We start from the raw sequence: 18,461 nt of genomic DNA, 5'->3' as shown, positions 1-18,461 counted from the left end.
CTTGCTTGGTTTTTTTTTTCTTTCCATTCTCCACATGGGGATGGTAAGTGGTGAATATTGAATGCAGTTTATCTGGGAAACTTTTGGCCATTTGCAGGATAAAATATCCCAATGCAGATGGCCTGTGTTAACAGAGGTTGTCTGACATGACAATATTCACTGAAATGAAGGATTGTTATGCACCAAAATTAAATAAAAGCCATTGTTTGCAATACACTGTCAATGGAGAACCACCACTGGGTGTAACCATGCCTCATGTTCAGATGATATGTTCTACACTTACCTTTCTTGACCTGCCGTGTCCCAAAGCTGAAGTACCATCTCCTCACCACACACCATCAGTTTTTTTAGTCTGAAATCTACACCTGGAAATGCAATCATGGTTCATTATTCTGCAATTAAGTTTGATGCATCGGTGTTGTTGGTGAAGAATTCAAAGGCATGACGATGATATTAAAGGTTTCATTGCAAAAGCAAGTACTGTATAGTCGTTGCAACAATGAGATTCTCTTTCAATTCTGAACAGTCCCATAATCTCCTATCCTTCTGACTGCTGTTTTTCAGTTACAGTGGCATTCACCTCCACGACCGCATGCAAGGAGCTTAACATAAACTGGAACGGGACCCAAATCACTATGTCAGCAACCCAGTGCTCCTTAATGTAACTCTCGACCGCACACAGTCGTTCAAGACTCAGGTGGAGAGGACCAAGAAAAGTCAAGAGGAACGAGGAAAAGAGCGAAAAGTCTCCATGGGTTAAAATGGTTTCTCCATGGAAAAAAAAGAGGGAAAAGAAAAAAAAACCCAGCAACTGACAAACTTAAAGTGGGGAGCATATCCATCCACCATCCGAGCAAAAGTGCTGGCAATGTGCTTCTCCGCCACCGAGTGTGCCTGTCCAATCTGGGAGCGGTCCACACACACCAAGCAACTGGATCCTGTCCTACATAAAACCTGCCGCATCACCACCAGTTGCCTGAAGCCAGCCAAGATCCAACACCTTTGAGTCCTGGCGAGTATCACTGTTGTAAAGCAATACTCAGACCTCTTTCAAGTAATGAGGTTTTATTGAACTATATCTCCACTCATCCCACAACACAAAATAATGCACAATCATTAGCAATACAAAGGAAGCAATGAAAACAAACATCTCCTCAAAGCCCGTCCGCAAGCAAGCAATTACGTACCTGTTAATACCTGTCTCTTGGCACTAGGGTAACAGAATGCCACGAGACCGAGCGCCGAACTGTCCAGACTTATATAAGCTCCCTCAAGGTCGGCCCTCCGACCAAACCTTCTCTTCAAGCTCGAGACATTACATCATATTTCACCACAATCACACCACCTGACATTAGGAGAGTGGTTGCCAGCCAAGCCGGATGGACCAGGAGACTGATGATAATAGACACCCCCTCTGTGGCCGCAACCTGATTTCTAGTTTACTGCACTCCAGAAGAAGCTACTACTCCTCTACTGAGCCACCCAAAGCAACACCAAGCACCATTCGCACAAGGCTGTGGCAACAGCGACTGAACGAGCTGGAAAACCTCAAGGCTCAACATCCACCCAGCAGAGGAACTCTCGGGTGGAGCCCAAAGTGGCTGGATGACCCGGAAGTTACTATATCCCCTGCGTACCAAAGTTGGCAGATGTAAGGTCAGCATGGTCAAATGGGGATGTGCACAAGGCCCCAACACTGACTGTGGGGAAATTCAGACCATGGACCACCTGCTAATCATACCACTACTGCTCACACCAACCACCTACAACAACTTGGCTGAGGCCAATGACATTGTCCGGCATAGGAGGGACTGCATTTATTGTTATACAGTCCCTCCTATGAAACAGTATGTTATACAGTCCCGGACATGAAAAGAAGAATAGGGAGAATACAGCAATTATAACACAACTTGCTAAAAGCAGAGACCCTACCAATTGAAGGTGATTAATAAAGTTTACAGAGTGAATAGGCGGCTGGTATATGTGCATACCACATGCAGGATAATGACATAAGAAGACATCAGTGCACTTTTGCACTAATTACAATGGAGTTTGGAGATTATGGACAAATCAAAACAGTGTAAGGGGTTTGAACCTGGGATCTCCAGCACCATGAGCCGTGTTCTCAGATAAAGCAAACAGAAAACCAAGGTCATTGATAAAATACTCGTAAAAAGGATATAATAAAAAATAAGGTGTACTTAATTAATAGGGAAATGAATAGAAACAGATTATTAATTAAAGGGCTATCATAAAAAAAAATCTTTTGACTAATCACCTCCACCACTAAAGGTGGATGGAGGTTATGTTTTCACCCCTGTCTGTTTGTTACTTACAAAAATCAAAGATTTTTCAAGTATATTGGTTGGTCTTGTGCGTTATTCTGTCTGTCTGTATGTATGTATGTATGTATGTATGTATGTATGTATGTATGTATGTATGTATGTATGTATGTATGTGTGTCAGTCGCCTACAGGTCACAATTTTTAACTGATTTTCATGAAACTTCACCAAATGGTAGAGTTGGTCATAAGCAAGAAGCCTATTGTTTTTGGGGTCAAAAGGTCAATAGGTCAACATACGCCAAAAGGTCAACATAGACCGGATTTCTAAAATCTTCAATTTTTATCCAAACAACTTTAAATTTGAAGAGGATTTGCATATCTAGTTACTGAATTAAACCACCAATTATTTTTGAGGTCATCATAGGCCAACAACTTATTTTATGGATTTCACAAGTATCGTGCTATTCACGACATATTTCTTGTTTGTTTGTCTGTGTGTCTGTTTGTCTGTCTGTGACAAGATATCTCAAAACGTTGTGGATGGATTCAAACGAAATTTGGCAGAGAGGTAATGTATGTGACACAGACGACATGATTAGATTTTGGTGAAGATCCGGATTCGGATCCGGCTACCAGAATTTTTAAGTGAATCTTCACCAAAATATGGCCAAAAACGATACATAGTACGATATCTCAAAGTTATGGACATATTTGGACGAAATTTGGTGGAGAGGTTGTGTATGTGACAAGGACTAATCGATTCGATTTTGGGGAAGATATGAATATGGATTCGGATACGAGAATTATTTAATTTCTAAATGATTCTTCACCATTGAGAGATCGGGTGAAAAGCGATATACAACATGATATTTTAAAAAAAAGTTATGAAGGAGTTATGACTAAACTTGGTGGATGAGTTGGTTAGGTGACAAGAACAAGCCGATTCGATTTTGGTTCAGATCCCAATTCAGATCCGGCCTATCGGTGGGATACAAAATAAACTTCAGCCTGATGGAGGTATGCGCTCTACCGAGTGCCGTTCTAGTTTGTTTACTTATCAAAGTTTGTTACCTATCAAAGGCATGTTTCGGTCTCTAAGATGGACCATCAGCCCGTAACTGGTGAGTGGGTGCCAGAGCTGTAACTTTATGGAAGTTATGCAGGGTGTCTCTGGTTTACGAACACAATGTTTTCTTAAGCTGGATGTTCGCAAACTGGATCAATAGATCCCCTTTAAATAATAAGTGATTAATTGGTTCTCGACCACAAATTAAACACTGGTTTTTTTGCCTAAAACGTTATTAATTGTACTTTTTAAATCAAAAAATGAATAAATTGATACTATACATACATACAGTAACACAGTAATGATAATAGTAAAGCCTAAAAGCAATCCCTTTTCACCATGGTTACTGGTACTACCCACTTCGCGCTTATCAGTCATTGTTAATTGTTATTATGGCAAAAATAATGTAAAAGTGCTCACTGAAGAGCACATCTGCCGAAGCATAACACTGAATACAACCTATACGTACAAATCGTTTTTGGGCAAACGACAGACATGGAAGTTTGGGGAGGGGAATGTGTACAAATACAGTACGATACAGTACAATATGTTGCCCCCAAAAAGGCCAGATGCATCATGGGAACATGAATTAATCCCTTCGCTCTACCCACATAATGGTCGTTTTCCCGAGCGTCCGATTTCCTGTGTGCTCACTGCGGTATGTTTGAAAAGCCTCATAAACCCTTTTTTTCCATTTCCTTTTTTTACATAAACCATTTTAAAGTATATTTTTAAAATAAAGAATGAATAAATTAGAGTTGATCAAATGTGTGTAGTGAAAGGGCTTAGGGATAATGAGCTAGTTAGAGGGGACATGGTGAAGTGAAGCAGGCAGGTTTTTCTTGTGCCGGTAAGGAACCCGTGGAGAGAATGCTTTCTCTCGTGCCGGTAAGGAACCCGTGGAGAGAATGCTTTCTCTCGTGCCGGTAAGGAACCCGTGGAGAGAATGCTTTCTCTCGTGCCGGTAAGGAACCCGTGGAGAGAATGCTTTCTCTCGTGCCGGTAAGGAACCCGTGGAGGGAATGCTTTCTCTCGTGCCGGTAAGGAACCCAGGGAGAGAATACTTTCTCTCGTGCCGGTAAGGAAACCGTGGAGAGAATGCTTTCTCTCGTGCCGGTAAGGAACCCGGGGAGAGAATACTTTCTCTCGTGCCGGTAAGGAACCCGTGGAGAGAATGCTTACTCTCATGCCGGTAAGGAACCCGTGGAGAGAATGCTTACTCTCGTGCCGGTAAGGAACCCATGGAGAGAATACTTTCTCTCGTGCCGGTAAGGAACCCGTGGAGAGAATGCTTACTCTCATGCCGGTAAGGAACCCATGGAGAGAATACTTTCTCTCGTGCCGGTAAGGAACCCGTGGAGAGAATGCTTTCTCTCGTGCCGGTAAGGAACCCGTGGAGAGAATGCTTTCTCTCGTGCCGGTAAGGAACCCGTGGAGAGAATGCTTTCTCTCGTGCCGGTAAGGAACCCATGGAGAGAATGCTTTCTCTCGTGCCGGTAAGGAACCCGTGGAGGGAATGCTTTCTCTCGTGCCGGTAAGGAACCCAGGGAGAGAATACTTTCTCTCGTGCCGGTAAGGAAACCGTGGAGAGAATGCTTTCTCTCGTGCCGGTAAGGAACCCGGGGAGAGAATACTTTCTCTCGTGCCGGTAAGGAACCTGTGGAGAGAATGCTTTCTCTCATGCCGGTAAGGAAACCATGGAGGGAATGCTTTCTCTCGTGCCGGTAAGGAACCCATGGAGAGAATTCTTTCTCTCATGCTGGTAAGTAACCAGTGGAGAGAATTCTTTCTCTTATGCTGGTAAGGAACCCATGGCGAGATTGCTTTCTCTCGTGCCGGTAAGGAACCTGTGGAGAGATTGCTTTCTCTTGTGCCAGTAAAGAACCTGTGGAGAGAATGATTTCTCTCGTGCCGGTAAGGAACCCGTGGAGAGAACGCTTTCTCTCATGCCGGTAAGGAACCCATGGAGAGAATTCTTTCTCTCGTGCCGGTAAGGAACCCGTGGAGATAATTTTTTCTCTCATGCTGTTAAGGAACCCGTGGAGAGACTGCTTTCTCTCATGCCGGTAAGGAACCCATGGAGAGAATGCTTTCTCTCGTGCCGGGAAGGAACCTATGGAGAGAATACTTTCTCTCATGCCGGTAAGTAACCCATGGAGAGCATGCTTTCTCTCATGCTGGGAAGGAACCCATGGAGAGAACGCTTTCTCTCATGCCGGGAAGGAACCCATGGAGAGAATGCTTTCTCTCATGCCGGGAAGGAACCCATGAAGAGAATACTTCATCTCATGCCGGTAAGTAACCCATGGAGAGAATGCTTTCTCTCATGCCGGGAAGGAACCCATGGAGAGAATGCTTTCTCTCATGCCGGGAAGGAACCCATGGAGAGAATGCTTTCTCTCATGCCAGGAAGGAACCCATGGAGAGAATGCTTTCTCTCGTGCCGGTAAGGAACCCATGGAGAGAATGATTTCTCTCATTCCGGTAAGGAACGCATGGAGAGAATGCTTTCTCTCGTGCCAGTAAGGAATCAGTGGAGAGAATGCTTTCTCTCGTGCCGGTAAGGAACCCATGGAAAGAATGATTTCTCTCGTGCCGGTAAGTAACCAGTGGAGAGAATGCTTTCTCTCGTGCCGGTAAGGAACCCATGGAAAGAATGATTTCTCTCGTGCCGGTAAGTAACCAGTGGAGAGAATGACGTGAGAAATAACGGAAGAGTAATGGAACAAAGCTCATATGAATGAGGTGTGAATTATGGTGTGAATGAGTAATTAACTCTCAAGGTCATATTTCCTGCATTTCGTCTTTTGTGAGCACAGTATGTTCAAAAAGGCCGTCGTCATGTAAATGGATTGAACGTTCGAAAGGCAGAAACATGATGATAAAGTATCATGTTCGTATGAACGGATGTTCGTAAACTGGTGACTCCCTCCCTGTATCGAAGAAATTTGGAATTTGGTGAGTGTCAGAGTATAATATGTATACCACCAAGTCAAAACTCCACATGTTCCTTCTGATAGTCTTAAACATCCCTTGAACCAAGGTAAAGGGAGAAGCTGTTAATTTGATTGTGCAGGTGGATTGCAATGTCCTTTTCCTTCATCAAGTCTGTGATCAATTTAACACATCCAGCTTGGAGATCCTACCGAGAGTGGTACAGCAGTTTTCATCAAACTCGTTCTTGCACAGCCGAGTGAGGAAGCTCGACTTCCCCACGGATGCATCACCTGTCAGCACAATTTTGAACACCTTGGCTGCAGAGCTCCCTGAGTGCAGTGCATCCTTGTAAACAAACAAAAAAAAGATCAAAAATAGCAAGAAGCTGATTTGATCACCTGTTGGTTATTTGAGAGGTGAAGATACAGGTCAGAGAAGACCTGTTGGCATACTACAGGAGAAACCTCAAAGACAAGTAAAGGCAATGTAGAGCTAAGGTTGTGAGTGACAATAAAATAGTGACCTTACCTGTGTAGGCAAGAAAGCATGGATAGGAAGACGTGGGGATGTGGTAGAGCCACAATGATGGGAGGGATGGGCTGGCTTCCACACGTCACGGATTTCTTTCAATCTGTGGTCTACATCCTCATCTTCAACTGGTGGAAACTGATAGCAAAGGTAGCAATGTTCAACTAACATCAGCAATAAATGCTATTTCCCAATATCCAATTATTTTGGGAACGATTTTCAAGAAAAAGATGCACTAAACAAACATATATTTTGGACCAAGTTAGCTCCATCGTTGCATCGCCAGGCGTCACCATTTTGTCTGAATCTTGCTGTTACTCCACCCTCTGAGTACGTGGCAAATTTGATTGGTCGAGACAGTGTAAGGTTTTGCCCAAGTACTGCTAAGTGCTGAAGGTTTTTAGAAGTGCAAACAAGGCGATATGTGTTCTACAGTGTTCAAATATATAATTAAATTGAAAATAAAATAAAAGTTTTAAAGGTTGTAGAAAAATAAAAAAGGTCCCCATTGAAATGGAAGTTTAGCGGCGTTTATGCACCCGGCCCCACCCCGCTTACACCACCTTACGTATTTAACACTTTAAATTAGTCATTCATGCCTGTTGATAGTGTCCTTTATGACGTACCAAATAATAGTAAGTTTCCTGTTTGGAATGATTTTCAATAGTAGAGTTTCTGCTCTGACATGCACCATCAACTGTGGGACCTTGTACATAAAGGTGTGTTTCTTTCTAAATCATGTCCAATCAATTGAATTGGCCACAGGTAGACTCCAATCAAGTTGTAGAGACAGGGGGCTTCATGTTCTACTTCATGTTCTTCATGTTCTACAAGTCATGTTCTACATTATACAGATGTTTCATGGGTACCTGCTGGTGGATATATTGTCGTGTCTACAGGGTCCACTAATGGGCACCAGTAAACGTCGGGTCGAACCCGATGATGCTGAATGGTTAGGAAGTGGTTACTTTATAAAGCCAATCCCGGCGGTCCAAATGACTATAGGGAATATTAGTACAAACGAACTACAGTTGGAGGCTTTCCTGGTCTCGGTGGAGATCCTGAAAAGAGCTCTCGGAACAAAACTCTGACGACAACAAACTTCACAACTTAGTCCATGAATTGAGATCCTTCACCAAAATGGAGGTGGATACCATTAAGACCTGGGAGGACTTTATTCCACCTTCTGAAACCCTAATATGGAGAAAACCCGAATATGAAACCCTAATATGGCCAATGACGCCCAGGAAAACACAGACACTTGTCGATTTGTATATGATTGCACATATCGTTCATAAACGGTTGAACTTACATCATCTGAGCTGTGTAGTCCACAGATCCTGGCCTGATGATCACCTTCCAATCCATCTGGTACATCCCGCAGCACAGGCCCCGTACTGTCAAAATACTGGTAAAAACTCTCTTCTGAATTTCCATTGGAATAATTCTCAAGAGAAACACTGTCAACAGGAAAACAAACATTCAAATGTTCATTGTTTGTGTCTGCTTTGCTTGTCTAGGCCTAAAATGTGTTATATAACTTTATGTACAATACTGTATATGTCTGCCAGTGTTTATTTTATCCACTATTAAACTATAAATTAATGTTTCGATTTATGCCAGACTTGCAGTAGAAATGAGAAATAGCAATCAGAGATTGCAGACCCTCGCCAGGACTTTTGTGTGGTTTGCTTTGTGGCAAATAAATAGGAAGATGTACGAAATGAAAGGTCATTGATTGCAAATAAACAGTCTAAGCAGTCTAGTTGTAAATGTGTAAAGGTTAAAGGTCTGAAAAGTTGTAAAGGTCAAATGGTCTGAAGTCCGAAAGCTGTAAAGGTCTGAGAAGGTACAAATGGGTCTCAAGGGTTGAAATGGCCTAAAGGGTCGAAAGGGTCTTAAAAAGTCGAAGGGGTCTAAAGGGTGTAATTTGAGGTCTAAACAGTCAGAATTGCCTAAAGCAGTCCAAAGGATCTTTAAACATCTGGGGGTCAAAGGGGTCGAAAGGGTATCAAAAGGTATGAAAGGTGTGAAGGTCGAAAGACAAAGGCCTAAAAGTGTAAAGAGGAGTCTGAGTGGGCTTGGGATTTTCAGGGTTATAAACGGTCTAAGGGTGGGCTTTTCTCTTTGCCACGTGGGGCTTTGCTCTTTGCCACGTGGGGCTTTTCTCTTTGCCACGTGGGGCTTTTCTCTTTGCCACGTGGGGCTTTTCTCTTTGCCACGTGGGGCTTTTCTCTTTGCCACGTGGGGCTTTTCTCTTTGCCACGTGGGGCTTTTCTCTTTGCCACGTGGGGCTTTTCTCTTTGCCACGTGGGGCTTTTCTCTTTGCCACGTGGGGCTTTTCTCTTTGCCATGTGGGGCTTTTGTCTTTTTGCCCCATGGAGCATTTCTCTTTGTCATGTGGGGCTTTTCTCTACGACACTAACCAAGATGAGCAGAACCTGAAACAAGAAGATAAATTTAATTAATAAATTCTTTTTTGCATCCTCTTAGCTTGGTACTGCGGTGGTTTACCAATGGGGTCCTGTTGATTATGGCTGATGAACCTCAAGTGTTATTGCAGAAGGCCCTCAGACAGAAGGTCTCATGTGGTCTAAGGGTTCTATCCAGTGGTGTAGTCTAGTTTTTTGTAGTGGGTATACTGTGATTTTTCCCTTCCAGCCTCATAGTCACCCGTCCCAAAGCGACGCGCCCGTCCTGAAGTGACACCCGTCCTGAAGCGACACCCCATAAGCACCACCACACTCATTAATGCATACAGGAGGCATCTACACGTAATTGAGAGCATTCTGAAAGACTGGTTATGTGTTATCAACATCAATTTATTTTCAATTTTTTAGCAACAAGACTCAGCTAGTTAAGAGCTATTTCGCTTAGATGTTATGTGAATGTGTTAACAAATAAAGGTTGAAAAGGCACTTAACATCATCAAAGTATCCATACTGGGTTGTGAAAGTTCTGTCACGAAACTATGTTGTTACGTATCCTCGCGCATTTTAAAGTGGGTATACGGAAATCCTGGACCTTTCCGAGTGGGTATACGGCGTATACCTGCGTATCACGTAGACTACACCACTGGTTCTATCAGGTCTAGAGGGTCTTTGGGATCTTTAGGGTATAAAGGGTAATAAGCTTATAAAGGGTCCTTATCCTTTGGTGCTGTACAATGTATTGTATAGGATAAAATCAGTGTTTATTGCAAATGTTGTCATTGTTTAAATTTTAGCCGTGACAGGGATATATATTGTATATAAAGTGTATAAAACGTGTTCACATAAAAAAGATCGAGTTTTTAAACAACTTTGTATACGCACGTCTTTTACACAATAAACAAATTTCGAGAAAATCATACTTTTGTGTTTCAATATACCGTAGATGTATGTGTAGGACACAAAGTGTACCTGTTAATTATATAGACTGGGTACATCTACATTATAATAAAGATAGTTTTATGGATAGATCTATCGAATGCAGTTTAACTTGATGCAAAATCCCCAAAAATACAAGGTTCGACCTTATTTGACCGTGAAATGACCTATAAATTCAAAATTGAGTGTGGCATCCACCCACATATTCTTCCTCATCATATGCATGATTATCTATCATGGATGCCTTGTCGTAACAACAAATGCCGTGAAAATTATTTCTAGAGGACTTTTTTAATATATTTGGCCGGTCTACGATTATATTTGTCTTGTTTATAAAAGTTTTTTGTTTATAAACTGCAATTTATTTTATTCATAGTGCAGAATACCCGATGGCTCAGAAAATATCCTCCACTTTGGTTGTGTTTAAAACACCAAAAAAGTTTGAATTTAAAACCGTAAATTTTGTTGTGCATGTCCCAATGTCTTTATTTCTTTCTCTCTTTTATTCACATGGCAAGGAGTTTACAATAGATGCGCTCGGAGTTTCAAATCTGATTTTATTGGTGAGCTTACCATTCCATGATATGTATCAATGATTTGTGAGAGCAGTTGAAATGGCCACTCTCAAAAGAGAGATGCGTAATCAGGTTAATGATTGTTCGTTGCTGGGGTAGAAGTAATGACTTCCTCAAGAAGGCTAATGGTGGAGGATTTCTCATACGTCAGAACAGAGACTTAAAGAGACAAAGAGAAAGAAAGAGAGTTAATACACAAGAAGAAGGAAAAATTCAGCTTACTCATCTTCCTGGCTGAGAATGTCGGGGCAAGAGTGCCCAGACCTCAAACCGTCCTGTAAATCTAATGTAGCACGACTGCGACCCCACGAGTTATGGTCCATGTGAGGTGAGCTGGAGTGTAAGCTACAGGGGCTTGATGGCCGCACTCGTAGGTAGTCTGGCTGAGGAGAAACAGAGCGAGGGCGGCGATGGCGTCGATCGGGTGAAGACTGTGTGAGAAGAGGGGGAGGAAGTGGTACACACACACACACACACACACACACACACACACACACACACACACACAGGCACTGAAAGAGGTCATTTGGTCTGTCAAGCCTGTGCTGAATTCAAACCCCTTTGCTGTCATGAATTAATTTACTTATTACTCATGCCATGGCCAAGCCCATCAATGCGATTATCCATTCTGCGGGTTGTCTGTTTGTTGGTTAATATAACACAACAAAAAGGGCAGATAGAATCACCAAATTTGGCAAAGTCATTCATATCATAAATGTGTCGGAAGAGTTCAACATTGAGCTCACAAGGAAAAATATAAAATAAAAATTAGTACAGGACGACATTTACACACACAAGGCCACCCGACAGTCAGCATAGGGTAGCACCCTCTGGGGGTCAGGGGGGGGGGGAGGGGGGAATTGTACTGTGTTGGTTGTGAGCCTGGGGAGGACATTTGCGAACCCCTCCGGGAGGACAATCATAACGTCGGCATCAAACGAACATCATGACGTCGACAAATTCCTTCTTTAGGAATTTAGAAATTGCGGAGATTAGCGCAAGCCTAAAGGAAGCCATCCTTCAAGTTTGACAGGTGGGCGCTAATCTGGTGCAATAATGGCAGTCCTTCTCTCTAGCCCTTTCTTGTTGTCTAGCAGGGTTCTAATATTCCACGAGGCAACAGTGAGTTTGACGCGAGGCTTCTTCAACTTAATAAAAAACAATTAATTTTGATCACATCTAATGTAATAAATTTGCTACTGGACTCGGATTCATATATCCCACTGTAGATGAGCACTTGCAGGAGAAAAAGTAAGTGTGACGTCCCCTCCAAAAGGCCAACCTGCTACATGATGCAACAACACGTCTCCAAAGCACCACGACGAGGGTTTATCATCGGGTCTTATTATGTCAGACACCTAAAACTGCTGTCTGGGCAGTCAATGCCAGCTCGAGGTTACACTATTCATCGGAGGGTGGCAAAGGTAGATGTCCTGTCCGCAGATTGCATTGTGGAAGTCGGGTAAGTGGTCTTTTCATGTTCATACAGATATTGTGCAGAGGCGCCCCAGCCAGGTCTAACTTACAACTTGGCTTCCTCTATTGCTGCGGCAGGACTGCTCCACAACTGCTCGCAGCTCATCATTGCTGTCATTCAACTGGCGCCTTGTAAAGCTGCAATAAAGTGAAGGGAAAGAAAATTATGATTATCAGGATGGGAAGAGAATGTCACCATCCCCTTCCATTGACTTTGATGATGTTTACAGTTCAATCTCTATTCAAAAATCAGAATTCGAGTAAAACAAATTGTATTCAAAACGGAACTGATTCACATGTTTACATTTAATTTGCAAATCATTCGGAAGTGTTGTGTTTTCATCGAAATGACACTTTGAACGATTAGTTGGCCAAAGTATATAATAATCTGATATAACCAATGTCATGCAATAACCAATCTGTATTCCTTCAATTGCCAACTGCAGTGGCATTTAAAATGCTATTTAAAACAATTTTCTTTTCTGGAAGTATCACATTATATGGAGTATATCATGGAGTATGGATGAACTACATATGTAGGGATGGCATGGGAAAAAATGGATGCCCATTCAAATGTGTACAAAACTATTTGCTTAAAAACTACTATTGAGTGAAATCATAAGCATTTAAAAGTTACACCTTTAATTCTTAAACAACAAGAATGAAAAATATGCCAAAATACATCACTAAGTTCCAAAACAAAAGATCGAGAAATCACCGATTCCTCCCCCCCCCCCCCACCCCCCCCCCCCTCCCCGGGCAATGCCGGGTATTTCTGCTAATATATATCTATCTATCTATCTATTTATCTATATACATATATATATATATTGCTTCGGTTTTGAGATTTGCACATATTGATCATTAAAGGTTAAAGGGTTGCCCCCCCATAGTTAGTCCACGAGCAACACGTAGGCCCACTTGTAGTATTAGTTATGTCATAGTATGTGTAATTATAGGCCATTTCCCCTATTGATACCTGCGTTGTGTAAAGACATGAGTTTAGGTCCCGTTCATTTTGCGTCCACCCTCCAATTCCACCTCTATGGGCATAATTGATCCCGCGCCCCATTTGGCTGCCCGCTCAGTTGTTACGCTTTGGTTGCCCGCAGCATTTTCTGCCCTTTGCTCGCTCACTAGTCAAGTAACACGAGGTAGGCCTGAGAAGGAGGAGCGCGGGATCGGGGTGAGGGAGGCGTCAAGGCGGAGCGTCAGAGGCGATGACGGTAAGAGCCACCAGCCAACCAGGGCTCTAGCGGCATGGCATGAGAGGGCGTGGAGAGGCGCGTCTGGTGAGTTCTAGAAGGTTTGCAGGGCGTGCCCATATAAGTCGGTGCACAAAACCCTTGAATAGGACTTGTTGAGAAAGGACTTGAAGGACTGATCGAGAGGACTTGTTGGGAGAGCACTTACATCGGAGGACTTGAGGGGGCGAGCGTATTGTGAGCACTTGAGAGAATTTACGAGCCGGACTTTGAAGGAGAACTTGACTCGCATCGCTCGCTTGGAGGCATTGAACTGTAACTCGCACAGTATAACGTACGTGCCAGAGGAGAAGAAGAAGAGGCATTGGCGATATGAATACACGGCTGCCGCCAGACGCACCAGTGGCGAATAGCGCCTACTTCAGCCACGCGAGTAAAACCTGCCAGTGATTAACCGCCGAAGTCCGCTCCCTACCAAATCGCCCCGTAATAACCCTGTGCGTCCAAACGACATGCGGAGAGCTCCTGCCTTCTCTACTTACCATCTGCACGGGACGAGCCGGAGACCGGAGGGAGCTGCATGGGAGCCATCCTTGGACGCGGACCATCATCCTGCAGCTGCAAACCCCGTGTGAGTGTGTGTGTGACGGGCCCGTTTGTCCTGGGTATTAAGTTAAGACTGTATAAGGCTGCACTGTGTCCCCTTTTTCTGGAATCCTTGTATTGTGTAAATAAACCTGTTCTTCCTTTTTCCAATTCGACCGCTTTTGTGATTTATCCATTGACTAAGCGTGGCACGAATAAAATCGCTAGAACCGGGTTCACCAACTAAACGGCATGGATCGCATGTACGCACCACTCGGCGTCTCAACATGCGTGTTTCGTGCGAGGTTTATTTCGTTTCAGGGCAGCGCGAGTAATTAGGTAATAGCGAATCCTAGTCCTAATACCCTATTTCGCGCTGTCCGGGAAGGACATCATAGGTCCCGGGTCCCGCCAGGCCAGTCAAAGACAAGGGGACTAATCCCCCCTTGGTAAGGGGAGAAGGCCGGCGTCGAGATCCGCAACAATTGGCAGTCAGGAGTGGGGATTTGGAACCTGGGAAGAAATTTTTTATGTATATATATTTATGTATATATGTGTGTGTATATGTATATATATATACATATACACACACACACACACACACACACACACACACACACACACACACACACACACACACACACACACACACACACACACACACACACAAGTATGCGGACACCCAAACATCGAACATCTCATTCCAAAATTATTGACATTAATATGGAGTTGGTCCGCCCCTGCTATAACAGTCTCCACTTTTCTCGGAAGGCTTTCCACTAGTTGTTGGAACATTTCTGTGGGGATTTGCTTCCATTCAGCCAGAAGAGCATTAGGTCGGGCACTGATGTTGGGTGATTAGGCCTGGCTCGCAGTCGGCATTCCAATTCATCCCAAAGGTGTTCGATGGGGTTGAGATCAGGGTTCTGTGCAAGTCAGTCAAGTTCTTCCACACCGATCTCGACAAACCATTTCTGATTGGACCTCGCTTTGTGCATGGGGGCATTGTCATGCTGAAACAGGAAAGGGCCTTCCCCAAACTGTTGCCACAAAGTTGGAAGCACACAATTGTCTAGAATGTCATTGTATGCTGTAGCGTTAATATTTCCCTTCACTGGAACTAAGGGGCCGAGCCCGAACCATGAAAAACAGCGCCAGACCATTATTTATCCTCCACCAAACATTACAGTTGGCACGATACATTTGGGCAGGTAGCGTTCTCTTGGCATCCGCCAAACCCAGATTCATCCATCAGACTGCCAGCTGGTGAAGCATGATTCATCACTCCAGAGAACGCGTTTCCACTGTTCCAGAGTCCAATGGTGGCAAGCTTTACACCATTCCAGACGACGCTTGGCATTGCGCATGGTGATCTTAGGCTTGTGTGCAGATGCTCGGCCATGGAAACCCATTTCATGAAGCTCCTAACGAACAGTTGTTATGCTGACTGTTACGAATTCGTCACTTACGTCGTTGTGGTTTTCATCCACTGTAAGCATTTTTGGTTCCATGTGCTGTTATTGTTATCATTTCAGTGAAATGGAGATAACTGTTTGCAAAAGGTAAAAAATTAATGTTTTAAAAGAAACCGGAAACCGGATCGAGAGAAAAACGGATGAAGAAGAGCAGGAAGAAGAAGCGGAGCAAGTGAGGTCGAGAAGAAGCCGAGTTGCTTTGAGGTCTTGAGCAAACGCTGGTGAACGGGGGTCACGAGCGAACTTTGGGTTTCCTGGGAAAGGGATTCCTGTGACAGAGTGGTTATCGCTGTGACAGATAAACCTTCGTGACAGGTTTTGCGGTTGATTCCGAAGAGAATCGTTATTGAAGTGCAGGTACGCCTTCAGTACGGGCCCGTCGGCCATTTTGCCTCGCTCCCGATTTCGCATCGCTCCAGGCTTTTCACATCGCTTCAGCCATTTCATCGCACCCAGTCGTTAACCTGGTTTACGTGTGTAACGTGGATTTTGAGTGGGAATTTGCGGTTCGCCGTTTGGGAGCCGTTGAACGTTCATACCCGAAAGTGTGATTTCCCAGTCGCCTCTTGAGGGTTACACCTTTGCGCATCTTTGGCAGCATGAATGTCAGCCGAACTGGATTCTGGTCTCGAAACGACATCGTTCTTACGATCACCGGAGCGTGGATCGACTTTGGCTTGATGCCGGGACAGAGACTTTGGGAATGTTATTTTCGCTCACTTGGAGCACAGTGAGTTATATTGTACGAAACTGATGGTACCATCATAGGAATGATATATTTGTTGTACAATTGATTAATATTGTTCTTGTACTGTTATTCTTGTGTGACCTTAATACAATACTTGTTTTTTGGTAACAATTGGTGTGGTTTCACCATTGGTCTTTGACACACAGAATAACACATCTTTCTGCCGTGACTCCTTTCGGGGCTCGGAGGTACACAGTGACTGGGGTTTGGGGAGGAGCACGTAACATGACGTTGTTTCCAGAGGTAGTTTGGAACTCGGTAGTGAGTGTTGCAACAGAGGACAGACCATTTTTATGCGCGACGCGCTTCAGCACTAGTCAGTCCCGTTCTCTGAGCTTGTGTGGCCTACCACTTCCCCGCTGAGCTGTTGTTGCTCCTAGACGTTTCCACTTCACAATAACAGCACGTACATTTGACCAGGGCAGCTCTAGCAGGACAGAAATTTGATGATCTGACCTGTTAGAAAGGTGGAATCCTATGACGGAGCAACGCTAGGTCACTTCAGTATGGCCCATTCTACTGCCAATGTTTGTATATGGAGATTGCATGGCTGTGTGCTTGATTATATATACCTGTCAGCAATGGATGCGGCTGAAACAGCCGAATCCACTAATTAGAAGGGGTGTCCACATACTTTTGGTCATGTCGTGTATATATATATATATATCTATATATATAAAACTGTGGCGGACACGAAAGCCCACTGGCGTGGTGACATCATTCCGCGCACAGGTGGGCGGCGGCCACGCCCGAGGGGTAGGCGTGGCCTCAGGATATACACCGGGCACGCAGCCCGGAGCGCGCCAGTGCTACAGTGACCCCTTTGGAATAAAGAACTATAAACTTACCGCGTTGTCCGCTTCCTCCTTGGTAGCAAGTCACGCACGTAGCACCGCGTGCTTCATTGGTGACCTCCGACATTCGAGTCAGCTGTCGCTGACTCCCCGAAACCACCGCAACAATGGCTACCAACGCGGTCTCCATCAAGCTCCCTGAATTCTGGGAATCACAAGCCGAAGTTTGGTTCCTGCAGGCGGAAGCCCAGTTCCGACTTTGAGGCATCACGGTGGACGAGACCATGTACTGCCACGTGGTCTCCGCCCTCAGGCCCGGCACGGCCACCCGCGTCGTATCGGTCCTAAGGAATCCACCTGCCGACGGCAAGTACGAGGCGGTCAAGCGTCTTCTCCTCGCCACGTTCGGCCTTACGGTGGACGCACGGGCCGATCGCCTCTTGGACCTCCCCGAGATCGGGGACACGCGACCGTCGGTCCGTATGGACCATATGCTGGCGCTCATGGGCGACGAAACCCCGAACGCTCTATTCCGGGCGTTGTTTCGACGCCAGCTGCCAGCACGAGTCCGCCTTGCTTTGGCTGGTTCCGCGTTAACGGAACCCCGTGCGCTCGCTGCTGAGGCCGACAAATACTACGCGGATTTGGACACACAGGCGAGTCTTGGCGCGGTTGCCGCTCCCGAGGCTCCCGAGGCTCCCGAAGCTTTCCCCGATGCACCGCACCTCGTATCCGCCGTCACGCCCCGCCCACCACCACCGCCGCCGCCGCGAAGAAAACCGCGGCCTCCGACGCCGCAGCTGCCCGCCTGGTGTTCCTTCCACACCAAGTTCGGCCACGAGGCTCGGCAGTGTCGCCCGCCGTGCTCATTCGGCATGTCGGGAAACGGGCGAGCTGGCGCTCGGTGGCAACGGTGAGCGTCGGCAATTCCAACAGCCTGCTGTACATAACGGACACCTTGTCCGGGCGCCGTTACCTGTGCGATACGGGAGCGCAGGTGAGTGTCGTTCCTGCCGGTACGTCCGACAAGCACACCGCGGGCCGAGGTCCCGCGCTGCTTGCGGCCAATGGTACGTCTATACGCACGTATGGAAAACGCTGTCTCTCCCTGCGGTTCGGAGGTCAGGTTTTCCGTTGGTCGTTCGTTTTGGCCGACGTGCCCATGGCATTGCTCGGCGCGGACTTCTTATGTGCTAATGGATTACTGGTCGATGTAAAGCGCAGAAGGCTTGTCCAGGCTGAGACGTTCAGCTCGCTCGCGTGTGCGCTGCCCGGCTCGTTGAGCAGCTCACAGAGCGGCTCATCGAGCGGCTCGCCGAGCGGCTTGCTGAGCAGTTCCGTTCCGGCCAGGTTCATCTGTACGCTTCCGGCAGCGGACGAATTCGCCCGCCTCCTCGCGGGTTTTCCGGCCCTCATGCG

General features: G+C 45.4%; 1 protein-coding gene across 3 annotated transcripts in view; it reads right to left on the bottom strand.

Moving 5' to 3' along the window:
* The window catches only part of LOC137421126 (ras and EF-hand domain-containing protein homolog), a 47,673-nt gene that overhangs the window by 12,477 nt on the left and 16,735 nt on the right, over positions 1–18,461 (bottom strand). For 2 of the 3 annotated variants that reach the window (XM_068106863.2, XM_068106865.2), the window contains 6 exons: positions 12,286–12,373; positions 10,982–11,190; positions 8,129–8,276; positions 6,817–6,954; positions 6,498–6,633; positions 284–365 (listed from right to left, as the gene is read on the bottom strand). In XM_068106863.2, coding sequence (XP_067962964.2) covers positions 284–365; positions 6,498–6,633; positions 6,817–6,954; positions 8,129–8,276; positions 10,982–11,190; positions 12,286–12,373 — 801 coding nt within the window. The remainder of the gene's footprint in view (positions 1–283; positions 366–6,497; positions 6,634–6,816; positions 6,955–8,128; positions 8,277–10,981; positions 11,191–12,285; positions 12,374–18,461) is intronic. The other variant, XM_068106864.2, reaches the window with a different exon arrangement.

This window comes from Myxine glutinosa, chromosome 2 (genome assembly GCF_964187855.1).
Source record: "Myxine glutinosa chromosome 2, kmMyxGlut1.1, whole genome shotgun sequence".
In the NCBI taxonomy this organism is placed as follows: Eukaryota; Metazoa; Chordata; class Myxini; order Myxiniformes; family Myxinidae; genus Myxine; species Myxine glutinosa.
Note: the sequence above shows the minus strand (reverse complement) of the source record. Positions and strands in the feature narration are given on the sequence as shown.